This window comes from Artibeus jamaicensis, unplaced genomic scaffold (genome assembly GCF_021234435.1).
Source record: "Artibeus jamaicensis isolate MK-2021 breed Jamaican fruit bat unplaced genomic scaffold, CSHL_Jam_final contig_387, whole genome shotgun sequence".
In the NCBI taxonomy this organism is placed as follows: domain Eukaryota; kingdom Metazoa; phylum Chordata; class Mammalia; order Chiroptera; family Phyllostomidae; genus Artibeus; species Artibeus jamaicensis.
Window position 1 is genome coordinate 19,855,752 of NW_026521812.1, and position 13,895 is coordinate 19,869,646.

At 43.4% G+C, this 13,895-nt stretch overlaps 1 protein-coding gene across 1 annotated transcript; it reads right to left on the reverse strand.

The window, feature by feature from the left end:
• Positions 1-12,871: 12,871 nt before the first annotated feature.
• RFPL4B (ret finger protein like 4B) lies at positions 12,872-13,681 on the reverse strand. Its single transcript, XM_037131200.2, has one exon. The coding sequence runs from the start codon at positions 13,679-13,681 to the stop codon at positions 12,872-12,874; it is 810 nt and encodes a 269-aa protein (XP_036987095.2).
• Between the last annotated feature and the right edge of the window lie 214 nt (positions 13,682-13,895).

The window sequence follows — 13,895 nt, forward strand, 5'->3', positions numbered from 1 at the left end:
GACACAAAAGAAAATGATGCACTCCAGACGTGAGGTAAACACCAGATGCATAAGGCTGCTACCTGCATAACATGGCTAGTGTTTTACAGCAAACCTTTTTCATAAGTAGAAAAAAGTACAACCTAAAATAACAATAAAAAGTACACTATAGTAAATACACAAGTCAGTAGCATAGTTATTTATTATCATGAATAATATTATGTACTGTACATATTGTATCTGCTATACTTTTATATGACTGGCAATGCAGTAGGTTTGTTGACACCAGCATCACCAGGAACACGTGAGTAATGCCCTGCACTGGGGTGTTAGGACAGCAGCATGGTGTCACTAGGCTGTAGGAGACTTTGAGCTCCATTATAATCTTATAGGACCACCGTCTTATATATGGTCTGTTATTGAAATGTCGTTATGAGGTACAGGACTGAATTTTTTTTTCATCAGTGGAAATTCATGTGTTTAATCTAACCGTCTTTCCATATTCTGTGAGCACACTGGTTTTAAAAAATAATAATATTAAGAAACCTAGGCTCCTGCATAAACTCAACCTGTTTCACTTTGATAATGATTGACTTGTCTTTGTCATTACTTGTGCAGTTTTATACGGCTGGTGTCTCTTCTCCCCTTGATACTACCCCATAAATCTCTCAGACCACCAGTGTCCCCATCAACTAAGAAGTTCAGGAACTATCTTGCATTTCCTGCTCCACATTTAGCAGTAGCAACCCTCAACGAAAACTGGATTCATTTTAGAGAGAGTACAGAGTTCAAAATCTAGGTCCTAGTCTGTATGGTATATCATCCATCTCTGGTAGTAAACTACCTACTATTAGAATCTGTGTAAGTGATTTTAGGAATGCAGGAGTATACTCTTTAAATCAGTATTTCAGCTATGTATGTGAACTAACTGCTATTCATTAGGATTATTATAACCGTGCTGTTCACTGCAAAGCATGTTGACCTTCTGGTGGCAGGTAGTGAAGTGGGTTCAAATATACAAAAACTGCTTCCTCTAAATGGTAGAAACTCAGTGTGTCCAAATCTATACATAGCCACATACAGGTCCATTTCAGGTTTACTTTTCCCCATTTCATCAAGTACAGTATAGAAAATTTTATTAACACACTCTGACAAAATGCCCCTTGGCTCTCAATCTCAGTTAATAAAGAAGCAATTCAATAAAATAAAATCCATTCGTTTCACTGTTCTTAGTGGTACTAGGATGTAATGTCTTTTCTGTCCAGTCAACCAATATGCAGAGAGGTCCTCGGTTTCCTTCGACTTTCACTTTGTCCAAAGTAGGAATTTTATGGCAGCCTTCTTAAATATTATTTAAGATATCAGTTAGTAGTTAAATGTATTATTTTGTCCATGGTTTATGGACAAACCCTTTTTTCTATTTTTAATTAAGCTGTTTGAGTTGATTCTATTACTTCACACCAAAGGGTCTTCATTTTTAAAGTTGGGCTCAAGTAAGTGGCTATTCTACAATAGAACATCCTTAGCATTTTAATCAAGGAAGATCACAGTTGGAAAAGCTGCTATTGTCTGACCAAAGTCAACAGGAATCAGAATTCGCTGGCACGTTTCAGCAGGGTAAAGTGGAAACCTTAATCAGGGACTGAAAGTCTGACCATTCCCAAACAGTACAGAAGTCAAAAGTGGAAAACCTTCACCTCTGCTCTGCTTTTCATAGGGCTTTTAACTGAATTATTAATGAAGGGAGAAGATACTGAACTCTTATTAAAAAATATTTTTTCATGGACTTTATTGGAGTTATCTCTCTCAGTCTAAATCTTCTGAGAGATCCTGCTTAGGACAAATAGTGAACTCTATTTTAGGGTCTGAAAGATCTAAGCTGCTTTGTCTTTGGATTCGCTGTCCAGGCAACTTAACAGAACAGGAGGAGCTTTTGGGATAAACTAACTCACCCTGTTACGCTTGCAAAAGTGGTCCATGCCCACCAAGTCTTTTGATCCCGAGACACCCACCAGGAAAAAAATGCTGTAGTTCAGAGGCTATAATGCAGATGCGTGTAGAAGCCCATGGACAACATAATGGCTGAGGGTGACTGTTGAAAGCCAAGGGGGAGGGAAGCTGTGGGGGACTCCTTCTCATCTGCCTACTTCCTGGCTCCATCTGAGACATGGCAGCCGTTTTGTTAATAACCTTTATAGCTATGTTAATATATTTGAACTCTATATATGATGTAATGATGTACTGTAATGATAGCAAAATCCTGACACTGAGATTTCTTCAAACCAGTTTCTTCAACAAAAGAAGCTCAAAGGAAAGAGGGGGTGAGGAATTTTAGAGCTATATCGGCTGAAAGCAATGTTTGGACCTTAGGTCTCAACTCAGCAGAGAAAATGAAAAAAAAATACATAAGACAACCAAGGAAATGCCAGTACTGAATACTTGACATCATTCAGGAATACTTTTAAGTGTGATAATGGTATTGTATTTATTTTCTAGGGGTTTTTATATTCTAAAGGTATGTACAGTGAAATATTATATGAAATAGTATGTCAGGGATTTCTTCAAAATAATCTTGAGGCCACATCTTTATAATTATTGAGTTTGGCTGAGAGGTGCATTGAGTTCATTACATGCTATTTGATGTGTATGGTTGAAACTTTGCATTCAAAGGGTTATTTTAAAAGAGAGCACTAATTTTTTGTTATTTGTATTTTCTGAATTTCATCTGTTCTTTCAAGAGTCAGGGGTTTTTTTGTTCAATTTTCATGGTTCTTCTTTTCCAAAATGTTAATCCTCCTCAAAAATGTCTGTTGAGCCCTGGCTGGTGTAGCTCAGTGGATTGAGCACGGGCCTGCAAACCAAAGGATCAAGACTCGATTCTCAGTCAGGGCACATGCCTGGGTTGCAGGCCAGTTCCCAGCAGGGGACACATGAGAGGCAACCATACATTGATATTTCTCTCCATCTCTCCTTCCCTTCCCCTCTAAAGATAAAGAAATAAAATCTTTAAAAAATACATTTAAAAAATGTCTGTTGACTTTTGGTTGGCTGCTTATATTATTAATTAATGAGTAAATTGGTAACTCAAAGTGTGTGGCGTGAATTTCCTCTGCCTTGGTATATCTGGTTATCCCCTTTTCAAGTCCAAAGTGTTGTTCTTCAGCTCCATTGATCACATTTATAACCACAAATCAATGACTCTGTGTAACACTTTTGTGTAGAGCACTGGGAAACTTGGAAAATTAGCCATTTGCACTGAAGGTGTTACAAGAGCCCTATCGACCCAGGAAAGGTAAAGCCCCCATGCAAAGCATTAAGGTTTCTGAAAAGAAAGTGTGGGGACAGGGAGGAAGCCACAGGTTTTTCCTTTACAGGTCCACCAATTAGAAAATCTCGTTTTGGACAAAATGAAAGGAACCCCAAAATAAACCGGCTTAGACAAAAACGAGTTTAGAGGAAGAGCACAATAGTGTCTCTCTGGGCAGAACCAGGGGCAAGTGAGGTCTGGATACAGCGGGACCTTGGATCTTGTAAACCCCAGACCTTAAAAGCAGCAAAATTGCTGTCACCTGGAACCAGGATGACTGCCTCCTGTCTCCTGCTCCCGCTGACTCTGGCTTTTTTCTCCGTGCTAATCAGTCTTGTCCACCTGGTGGAAGTCGTCATAGATGCTATCAGTTCCAAGCTTTATTGTTTGCAAATTTAATCACCACCATAGGAGGCTTGGTCTGTTTCCGAGGGTGGGATCAGCATTTCAGCCTAGATTTTTTTTATCTTGTGAATTTCTAGAGCATTTTTGCCCTAAAGTTTTCAATGTATGAAATCCCATGTTCTCTAGGTAATGATGGTTTTATCCCCGCTTCAATAGTTAGCTGTGTTACTGGCTCATAGATTAGTGCTATGATGCTGCGCTTAGCACCCAAGTCTCAAAAAAAAAAAAAAAAGAGAGAGAGAGAATAAAAAGGAAAAGAAAGAGGCCTTAACTGTAACATTTTCCCAGTTGGCCAGTATAAATGCCTCCACCATGGCCACTTTGAAGCCCCAATGTCATGTCATGAAAGTCAGACTTGGGAAGAACCACACACAGTCAGTGGTCTCAAGCCCATTGACTAGCAGCATTCAGCACAGTGCTGCTTATAATTTATTTCTCCGGCCTTTTTGGATAACAATGTTAGATAAAAGTGATAGTAGCCACGGTAGCCTTTTCTTGATTCTGATGCTTTAGCATCCATTAGCAAAAATCTTGCATCCTTAGTGCTACTATTTTTTCACTTCTTTAAAAATTATTTTATTGTTAGGTACAGTTGTCTGCGTTTACCTCCCACCACTTCCCCCCAACCCCAGCCATCCCCATCGCCCTCTCCTGCTTCCGCCCCACCTTGGTTTTGTCTGCGTGTCCTTTATAGTTCTTCCTGAGCACACTTCACCCTTTCTCTTCCATAATCTTCTCCCACCTCCCCTCTGGTTAGTGTTAGTTTGTTCTTTATTTCAGTGTCTCTGGTTATATTTTGCTTGCTTATATTTTTTTATTAGGTTCCACTTAAAGGTGAGATCACATGGTATTTGTCCCTCACCACCTGGCTTATTTCACTTAGCATAATGCTCTCCAGTTCCATGCATGCTGTTACAAAGGGTACTATTGGTGGGAACGCAGACTGGTGCAGCCACTGCTGAAAACAGTATGGAATTTCCTCATAAAACTAAAAATAGAACTAACTGCCTTTTGACCTGGCAATTTTACTGCTGGGATTATATCCTAAGACCCCCCAAAACACCAATCCAAAAGAACCTATGCACCCCAATGTTCATAGCAACACAATTTACAATAGCCCAGTGCTGGAACCAACCTAGGTGCCCATCAGTAAACAAATAGATAGAAAAACCTTAGTGCTATATTTAATCGTTATGGGACCCCTGGAGCTCTGTGCCAAGACTTAGAGAGATGGTGTACCATGTCAATCAGAGCTGCTGGCCAAGGGCTAGGGAAGAAGTAAAAGGCCCTGCAATGCCCACATCTGTCAATGAACTAGTGGTCTCTAAACCCAACTGTTTAAATCCTGACTCGTGCACTGACAAGCAGTGCCCGCAGCGTCATGGATGAGACATGAGACAAGTTCACACAGACTACCGAGTCCTGTGGAGGGAAAGGGCCAGCAAGGCTACTACCTCAAGGTGGGGAGAGCCTCAGAACAGCCTCGCCACCCTCTCAAGGGGAGAGTGGCTTGGAGCGACTGGGCAACTCTCTCATCAAGGGAGAGAGAGTGCCCTGACCCTTGCCTAGTCAGGCTTATATTGGGATTTTTGCACAGGAGTTCAGGGACAGTTTGTTAATCATTTGCAGACAGTAAACAGTAGATAGCATACAAAGAACCATTAGGGTTTCTTCTAAATCAGGGTCTGTCAGCTAAAAGGCTACAGAACTTTGGGAACATAAACTCTTTTTCGGCTCAGGCCCTTATCATCTAACTAAAAGCATTCTTAAACAAAGCAGGTCTTACAGGGTTTCACATATTCCTCCTCAGGCCTAATTACCCAAGGAGCCCGCCATTCCCCACACAAGGCTTGCACTGCCTTCCCCGTCACAGGTTTTTAGGCTTAAGTGGATTAGAGCCAGGAAGCACTTCTCCCAGAGGACATGGGGACTCGGTCTTCATCACAGCCTGGGGGCAAGGGTCCATCACTCCCTCTTTGTCGCAGCCCCCCCCCCCAGTCCTTCCATGATGGCCTCCTGAGTGATCGTGTCTGGCCTAGGTTGCCCCTCCTCTGAGGGGTCTCACCTGTCTCTGACCATCCGACCATACTTTGGGGGCAGGGAGATGAAGCAAAGGCAGCATCTGCTGTCAGAGACAAGCCTTGTCTTCTCAGTGGCTCACATTCCCAAGGTCACTCACAGCCTGAGACACAGGAGATGGTTTACAATTCCTGAAACCAGGCAGGGCGGTCCCCAACAAAATCCAATGTCTATTTTTATTTTATTTTATTTTATTTTATTTTATTTTATTTTGCTATATGCCACTATGGAGAAAAGGGAATTAATAATTACACAACTCATTTAACTTTTTGCCTTTAATCCTCTTAAGCCTTATTTACTGTTTGCTTCCTTTCCTGATCATTACAATGAGAGTATTAGAATACATGCCTCATATGACTTTTGTGAGTATTAGACGAAGTGATTCATTTACACAATGAGTTCACTGCCTGACACAGCGAAAGTGCAATAAATGTTTCAATATCCATTTCAATTATTTGTCTCTATTCTTAAATACTATGTTAACCAGAGCATTGATGGGTTGGCCAGAAAGTTTGTCTAGATTTTTTCCGTAACATAAAAGACAATTCTTTTTTTTTCACCAATAACTTTATTGATTTGGATATTTTGAGTATGTCAGCTTTCTCACCAGGTATAACATTGATCGTTCTCAGTTAATGTCTTGTTTTGATCTCTGTCAACTTCACCTGGTCTACCTCACCTTGGAGCAATGTCCAGCAAGAAATCTCCAGCATGAAACTTCACAAACCGCCTCTGACATGTTCAATCAGTCACAGCACCTTCTCCATACACTGCACAAATCTTTTTTTGTTTCATTGCGGTTTTACCTTTCTTAAAATAATAAGGCATAACATGCCAAAAATGTTGCTTATTTTCTTCCATCTTCAATATTAAAATGGCTACAGAAAAATGTACCAATTTTAATAAGTTTTTTTAAATGCAGAGTGATATGACAGCTGTCATAACACAATCTAATGAAATTGTTTTAAGTGAAGACAACTAAGCGCTACTAGAAGCATCTTATAGAAAGAAAACACACAAACTTTTTGACCAAACCAATATAATATGGTCTATATTACATCTTACACATACCCTTTTAGTATTTGCTTCCTAAATTCTTTTGGGAAAAAAAATAACTGTTGAGTTTTGTCATTTTCAGTGTTTATTGTTTCATTTTTCTCATGGAACTAAGCCAATAAATCAGCACCTTTACCTGTCTACTCAAGTTCCATTTCTCCACAAGGCTTGGCCTTCTTCCAGCCCAGATGCACACCCTACCCAGCACCCCTGGCTCATCATCAACTCTCGTCCTGGCCATGCCCCCCATTACCTCACTGACAGCCACTCCTACTTGCTCTCTATGGAAACACCCTTTCAAACAATACAAAATACCTTGATCTATCTACCAGATTTAGCTATCTACCTCAAAGTTATCTACCTCAACTTATGATTGAGGGAAAAAATTAAGAAGATAAAAAATAATTTAAGCCCTTCAAATACTGCTGAATAGGGTGGTACTATTTGAAACCACAACTGACTGGAGAAGTTTCTCCCTCTCAAGAAAGCAGAGACAAAAAGACCTACTTTGCCCAACATGTAAGTGAGAATGTGAGTTTTCTGAGTTTCCTTGGGAGGAGAGGAAGCTGTCTTTCTGGATGGGCAGCAAGGTGGCTGAGGAAGAGTGATGGCTAAAGTCAGGAGATCCTGCTCTGGGCTGTCACCTGGAATGGTTATGAGATTTTTACGAAACCTCAATATCTAACATCTAGAATTTGGTTATGTATCCCATCAGTCATCCTAAAAATGGAAAATCTGCTACACTCATAGTGTTATGTTCTGAGTACTTTAGACAAAGGAGAATAGATACTCAGTGGGCTTCAATGTTGCCTTCCCCTAACTGTATAGTGAGGGAATCATCACTAACCTCAAAAAACATCATTTTTCTGCTCTGACCAGTGTGGCTCAGTGGGTTGGGCATCATCTCACAAACCAAAAGGTTGCTGACTCTATTCCCAGTCAGGTCACATGCCTGGGTTTCAGGCCAAGTCCCCAGATAGGGGGGTGCAAGAGGCAACTGACCATTGTTTCTCTAACACTGATGTTTCTCTCCCTTTTTCTCTTCATTCCCATCTCTCTAAAAATAAAATCTAAAAAAAAAAGTCATTTCCCTCAACTCATTATCTAGGAAAATTCCCACACAGTGGAGGGGAGGGCCTGCTGAAATTCTGGCCTGTGGACAGGAACTGATATGCTTAAGGGATTCTGTGATCAGAGGGCCAGAGCCCACTCCTCTCTCTCACTCCTATCTCCCAGCAAAGACCAGAGGGGAAGCAGGGTGCTCAGGACCTGGGACAAGAGGCCGAGTATCCTGGGGGGGGTCAGCATTCATCAAACTCAAAAACAAAACTTAGGGACTAACTGTTCAAGGACAGTAACCTCTTAAGAAGGAAAAATCTTCACCGTTTTTTCCTGATTGCTTCCTAGGCAAAAAACTGTCCTTTTTTCTTGTAGGAAGTTCCAGAACCAAATATTAAGAACATAGACTTCAATCATCATAGTGAGCAATCATCTTAACATACACTTTTGGGTGTGACCAGGGTATCAGAATTGATGATGAAAATTAGTGTGGGGAAGTGAGGGAGAGTGATAAACAAGAATTGTGGGAGCAACTTTCTCGTGAGTTTCCTCCAGTGCCACGAGTGAATAATGGCCAAGACATGCTGAGATATGCTTGGGGAGGAGAAGTGGGCTGTGGCCAGTTTCTCAGGGGAGACAAAGGCCAGCAGCGGCCAGTTTCTCCGAGGAGTAAAAGGTCCCGAGTGCCTCCTCCATAGCCTTTTATTGGGTTGTAAAACACAGGAATACAGGGTGGCAAGGATCAAATAGTAAATAACATTTCAAAGAAATCTGAGGGCTTCAGAGTCTAAATCAGTGTCTGTCAGAGTTGCAGAAACTTTGGGAGACATACTCATTTCCTCTCGGACCCTTATCATACAAATGAAAGCCCTCTTAGCAGATCAGATTTCACAAGTTTATCAAGAAGTCTTTATGATGCCAGATTTTTTCCCCAGGACACGCTCTAGCAAGGCAAGGAGCTACACCTCTCCCCAACAGGTATTCAGGCTTAAGGGGATTAGAGCTAGGAAGCACTTCTCCCAGAGAACATGGGGACTGGGGCTTTGTCAAAGCTGGGGGGGAGGGGGAGGGGGTGGGGGCAAGAGTCCATGCTGTTTGTTGCAGCCCGCCCCCAGCCCCAGTCCTTTCATGAAGGCCTCCCAAGTGATTAAGTCTGGCTTAGGTTGCCCCCCCACCCCCGCCCGTGAGGGGTTTTACCAGTCATTGACTTCCGACCAAGCTTTGGGGGCAGGGAGAGGAAACTGAGGCAGTGTTTGCTACCAGAGACAGGCTTTGTCTCCTGCAGCTGGCACTCCAGAGGTTGTCCCTCACCCTTAGCCACAAGGGGTAGAGGTACAATTCCTGAAACCAGGCAGAGCAGTCTACAACATCTCCCCCTTTTTTGTTTGTTAAGTCAATAGAAGCTTTTAGGCCTGTGAAACCTACTATTTGCTGTTCCTGAATGCAATCACAAGAAAACAACTTCCATATACATCATAAAGAACAAATAAGAATTAAAACAAGGCATCCAAGGGCTGTCATAACCCAAACTCTTAAATTCAGTCAGTGGAAAAATGATAAAATGCATGGGATAGATAAAAGTAACAGGTCTGGTTACATTTCAATTTTTGAGAGAATTAGCACAGACCTCAGAAAGTTACTTTAAAGACATGCAGCAAAGGCTAGTGTCTGAACTCAGGGTGAGACAATTTAGTAAGAGTAAATTAGAAAGCATCATTAAAATCAATAAACAACCAGTGGGTCCAATGACCCACATTCTCAGATTAAGTGCATCAAATCAATTGTTTGGAGTTCAGCAGGAGGGTCTGAAAAACCTCCTGCTTGGTTAAGCGTTAAACATGTCCTGCAGCATCAATTTAGTCCCTTTAAGTTGGTAGGAAAAGTCTCTCTTAGGTGATGTTGAATAACACTCTAGGGGTGTTGGTTGGAATTCCACACATCTTGGAGAAATCTGGATCAGGAGAGTCTAATGTGTGCAGATGTGGCACCTGTTGGGGAAGCCTTTTCTGTGATATGACTTCACCCTCATCGCCCGCAGTTCCAAAGGTCATTCTGAAAAGCAAACAGCATACCCTCTTCAACAAGTTAAGAGTTAAAATCTGGGGGTAAAATGGCTCAGAATTCTGCCTGAAAATGTTTTACAATTGCAACTCATCATAATTTAGAAAATTATAGTTAAACATGGCCAACAAAATTAAATTTTTTGGGGGGAAGGGCTCATGACTCTCCTTTTTTCGTTTGTTAAAAACGTTTTTAAAAGTATGATGAGCCCATTCTACAATTGCCAGACCACTTGGAGTGAAAGGTCTCTATTGGCAAGTATCTTAAAACAAAGATTTCTCATACACAAGACACGGTGCTTAGAAAACCAATTTCACTGCTACCAGCCCTGCTTGCTCTCTGATATCTTACCTGTTGCTAGGGAACAAATGGAGTCCCTATGCGTGCACCCACCAAGGCTGCCAGTGTGCCTGCCACCGCTCCGGCTGGTAAGCATTCTAAATCTCTTTGGTAGCAAACGGTGGGCAAGTTCCATGTGGCAGCTGCTGCTGTCATTACCTGCAAGCATTCACTGCTGCTGTTGGCACAACGCAATCCGCCTGGGCACGGATGCTGCTTCCTCACCCTCACACCTGCGACCGGCCCACTCTCAGGGTTGAGCACATGGGTGGAACAGTGAGGACCGAGAGTCAGGTGGCCCCCGGCCCTCCTGCAATTCTGGTTGTTGGGGCACGCCCAAGTGCCCAGTCCCTCACCTCCACCCTGCCCACCCGACACTGGGATGGTGCTGGCTGTGCCCAGCCCAGCCTCTCCGTGCAGATGGGGAAAGAGGAGGGAACCTGCAGCCTGGTCCCTCCGGGGACTACCAAGGGTGCGTGGGCTTTTCCAATCAGAGAAATTGTTTTCTGAGTTTCGGGTTCACTTATACAGCTGAGAGCGCTGGATATGCGCTTAACTGCCAAGCCCCAAGATTAATGTGAGATGGACCGTCCTGGGTATTATGAAGGGGAATGCAGGGGAGATTCAAGGAGTGGTAAAAAGTATCCTTTTGCTATTTTCTAATGTGCCTGGGGGCCTGCCTTATCTGCAGATGCCCCTGACCCCTCTGGGGGTGAATTTCCGTCCACTTAGGTGTGTGTCCCTGGCAGCGAGTGGCTCAAGGCCTCTGGCTTGAAGGCGCCAGATGTAGGAGCCACTTTCCTAAGTCCCCCCAACCACCAGGGATGAGAGTCGTGGGTCTATTACCTTCTTAAAGAGCGTGTCCGTGGCGTGGCTCAAGGCCTCTGGCTTGAAAGAGGTCCCTTTAAGTCCCTGTTCCGAGCGCCAGATGTGGGGGCAACTTCGAGAGTCCCCCGAGTGCCATGGACAGGAATGAATATGGCCGAGACATGATGTGATCTGCTTGGGGAGGAGAAGTGGGCTGTGGCCAGTTTCTCCGAGGAGAAAAAGGCCCGGAGCCTCTTGCTCCAGGGCTTTTATTGGGTTGTAATACACAGGAATACAGCAGTCTACAACAAAGAATGTCCCTAATGCTCTGAGTTTTGTTAACACACTCATCTAATTCCCACTAAGATCACCTGTAGTAGACCGCTCTGCCTGGTTTTAGGAATTGTACCTCTACCCTTTGTGGCTAAGGGTGAGGGACAACCTCTGGAGTGCCAGCTGCAGGAGACAAAGCCTGTCTCTGGTAGCAAATGCTGCCTCAGTTTCTTCTCCCTGCCCCCAAAGCTTGGTCAGAAGTCAATGACCAGTAAGACCCCTCACAGGGGTGGGGGGGGCAACCTAAGCCAGACTTAATCACTTGGGAGGCCTTCATGGAAGGACTCCAGGGGTTGCAACAAACAGCAATGAACTCTTGCCCCCCGCCCCCCAGCTTTGACAAAGCCCCAGTCCCCATGTTCTCTAAGAAGGGCTTCCTGGCTCTAATCCTCTTAAGCCTGAATACCTTTGGGGAGAGGTGCAGCTCCTTGCCTTGCTAGAGCGTGTCCTGGGGAAAAAATCTGGCATCACAAAGACTTCTTGATAAACCTGTGAAATCTGATCTGCTAAGAATGCTTTCATTCATAAATTAAGGGTTCAAGAGGAAATGAGTATTTCTCCCCAAAGTTCTGCAACCCCCTTTCCTGACAGACACTGACTCACACTAAGCCCTCAGATTTCTTTGAAATATTATTTACTATTTGATCCCAATAAAAGGCAATGGAGGAGGGCACTCGGGACCTTTTACTCCTCAGAGAAACTGGCCGCTGCTGGCCTTTGTCTCCCCTGAGAAACTGGCTACAGCCCACTCTGCCCCCCACACGGATCTCAGCATGTCTCGGTCATATTTACGCACCTCATCTGTGGCATTCGGGGGGACTCAGGAGGAAGTTATCCCCATAGTCACCCACCCCCCTTCATTCTTCTCTCCCTTCTCTTCAGTTCCAGGGGTTGTTTTTAATGTAGACACTTAAATACAAAATTAAGTTTAAACTGAGATTTAATTTGATTTAGAACAAGAATTAAATTAAAATATTTTGTCCTTTAGTCCACTGGCTTCAACGTGTGGTCCCCACCAGCATTCATTCACTCGAGAACTTATTACAATGCAAATCCTTTGGCTCCATCCCAGACCCACTGAATTTACTCAAAAATTCTGATGCACAATAAAGTTTTAAAATCAGTGTTCTGGTCCAGTGTTCCTTAATCCTGGCTGCACATTGAAATTACCTAGTAAACTTAGAAAAGTGTCACTGTCTGTGTCTTATCCCCAGAGATTCTAATTTGATTGGTGTAGGTATGGTCATGGATGTGGGAATTTTTTAAGTTTCTCCTGCACTTGTAACTAAAAGTCAGGACTGAAAACCATTGGTCCAGCCCACCTAACATCATCTGGGCCTTTACACAATCAAGTATAGCCACTGAAATCAAACCCATTTTTAGGAGTATGAGGGTGGGAGAGGAGCTAGTCTCCCTCCCAAGAACATAAAGAACATTGTGAATTTCTCATGAGCAAATGCTCAGTAGGCCACCACTGTCTTCTTCTCCGGGCAACCCAGGACAAAAGAATGGACGCAAAGGGTCCAAAGACAATTCACTATGAGTACAGATAAGGGTATCATTTCTAACATCAAAAAACTTGATCTCTTTCATCTCAACATCTAGAAAAATTCCTATGCGTCTAAGGCCAGGGTTTGCAGGAATTCTGGTGTCTGGGATGGAGCCAGAGTATATTGCTCCTGCCTTCATGCTAATGGTCCAGAAACCATGCTCTGAGGAGAAGCTGCTCTTCTTCTTTCTGTCGACTGATTCCTTGCAGACTCCCAGAGCCCACTCCTTCCCCTCCTCCACTTCTACTTCCCAGTAATGGCGACCAGAGGAAAAGCATGGGGTGCCCAGGACACAGGCCATACCGGCAAATCTCTGGGGATCTTCCATCGAGTTGTGGCAGATCTTCCCACAGTGGACTTTCCTTAGGTCCTCAGAGAGGACAAGGCAGGAGTTAGCAGTGACTGTGTCCAGAGTCATATCCTCCTGGAACTTCAAGAGCCTCTCTGTCATGCACAGACTTTGGTCCAGGAGGAAATGGTGCTGTCTGATGAGAAGTGAGAGTACACTAACTTGCCATTCTTCCAAAGGTGGTTTCTGGTTTTCTCCTCGACATACGGGGCAGGTTAATTTCAGATCTTTCATTTCCTGCAACCAAAGTTGCATGCAGTTATAGCAGAACATGTGCATACAGGAGAGAGAAATGGGACAGTTGAAAATTTCCAGACAAACTGAACAGGTGGCTTCGTCTCGCAGTCTTGCAAACATGGCTTCTCAAGGTCACTCCTTAGCAGTCAACTGAGCTCCAGTGGTCCTTTAGGGTCTTCTGGGAGCAATGAGGAGCCCTCAGTACAGTATCTGCTCTTCAACAATCAGGCCGGACCTAAAACCAATACAAAAATTAAATAACATAAATCTTTCTATAGCTTATACATGAGTGACACTAAGTCACCAGAGGATCACAGTAAAGGCAAAATCTGTG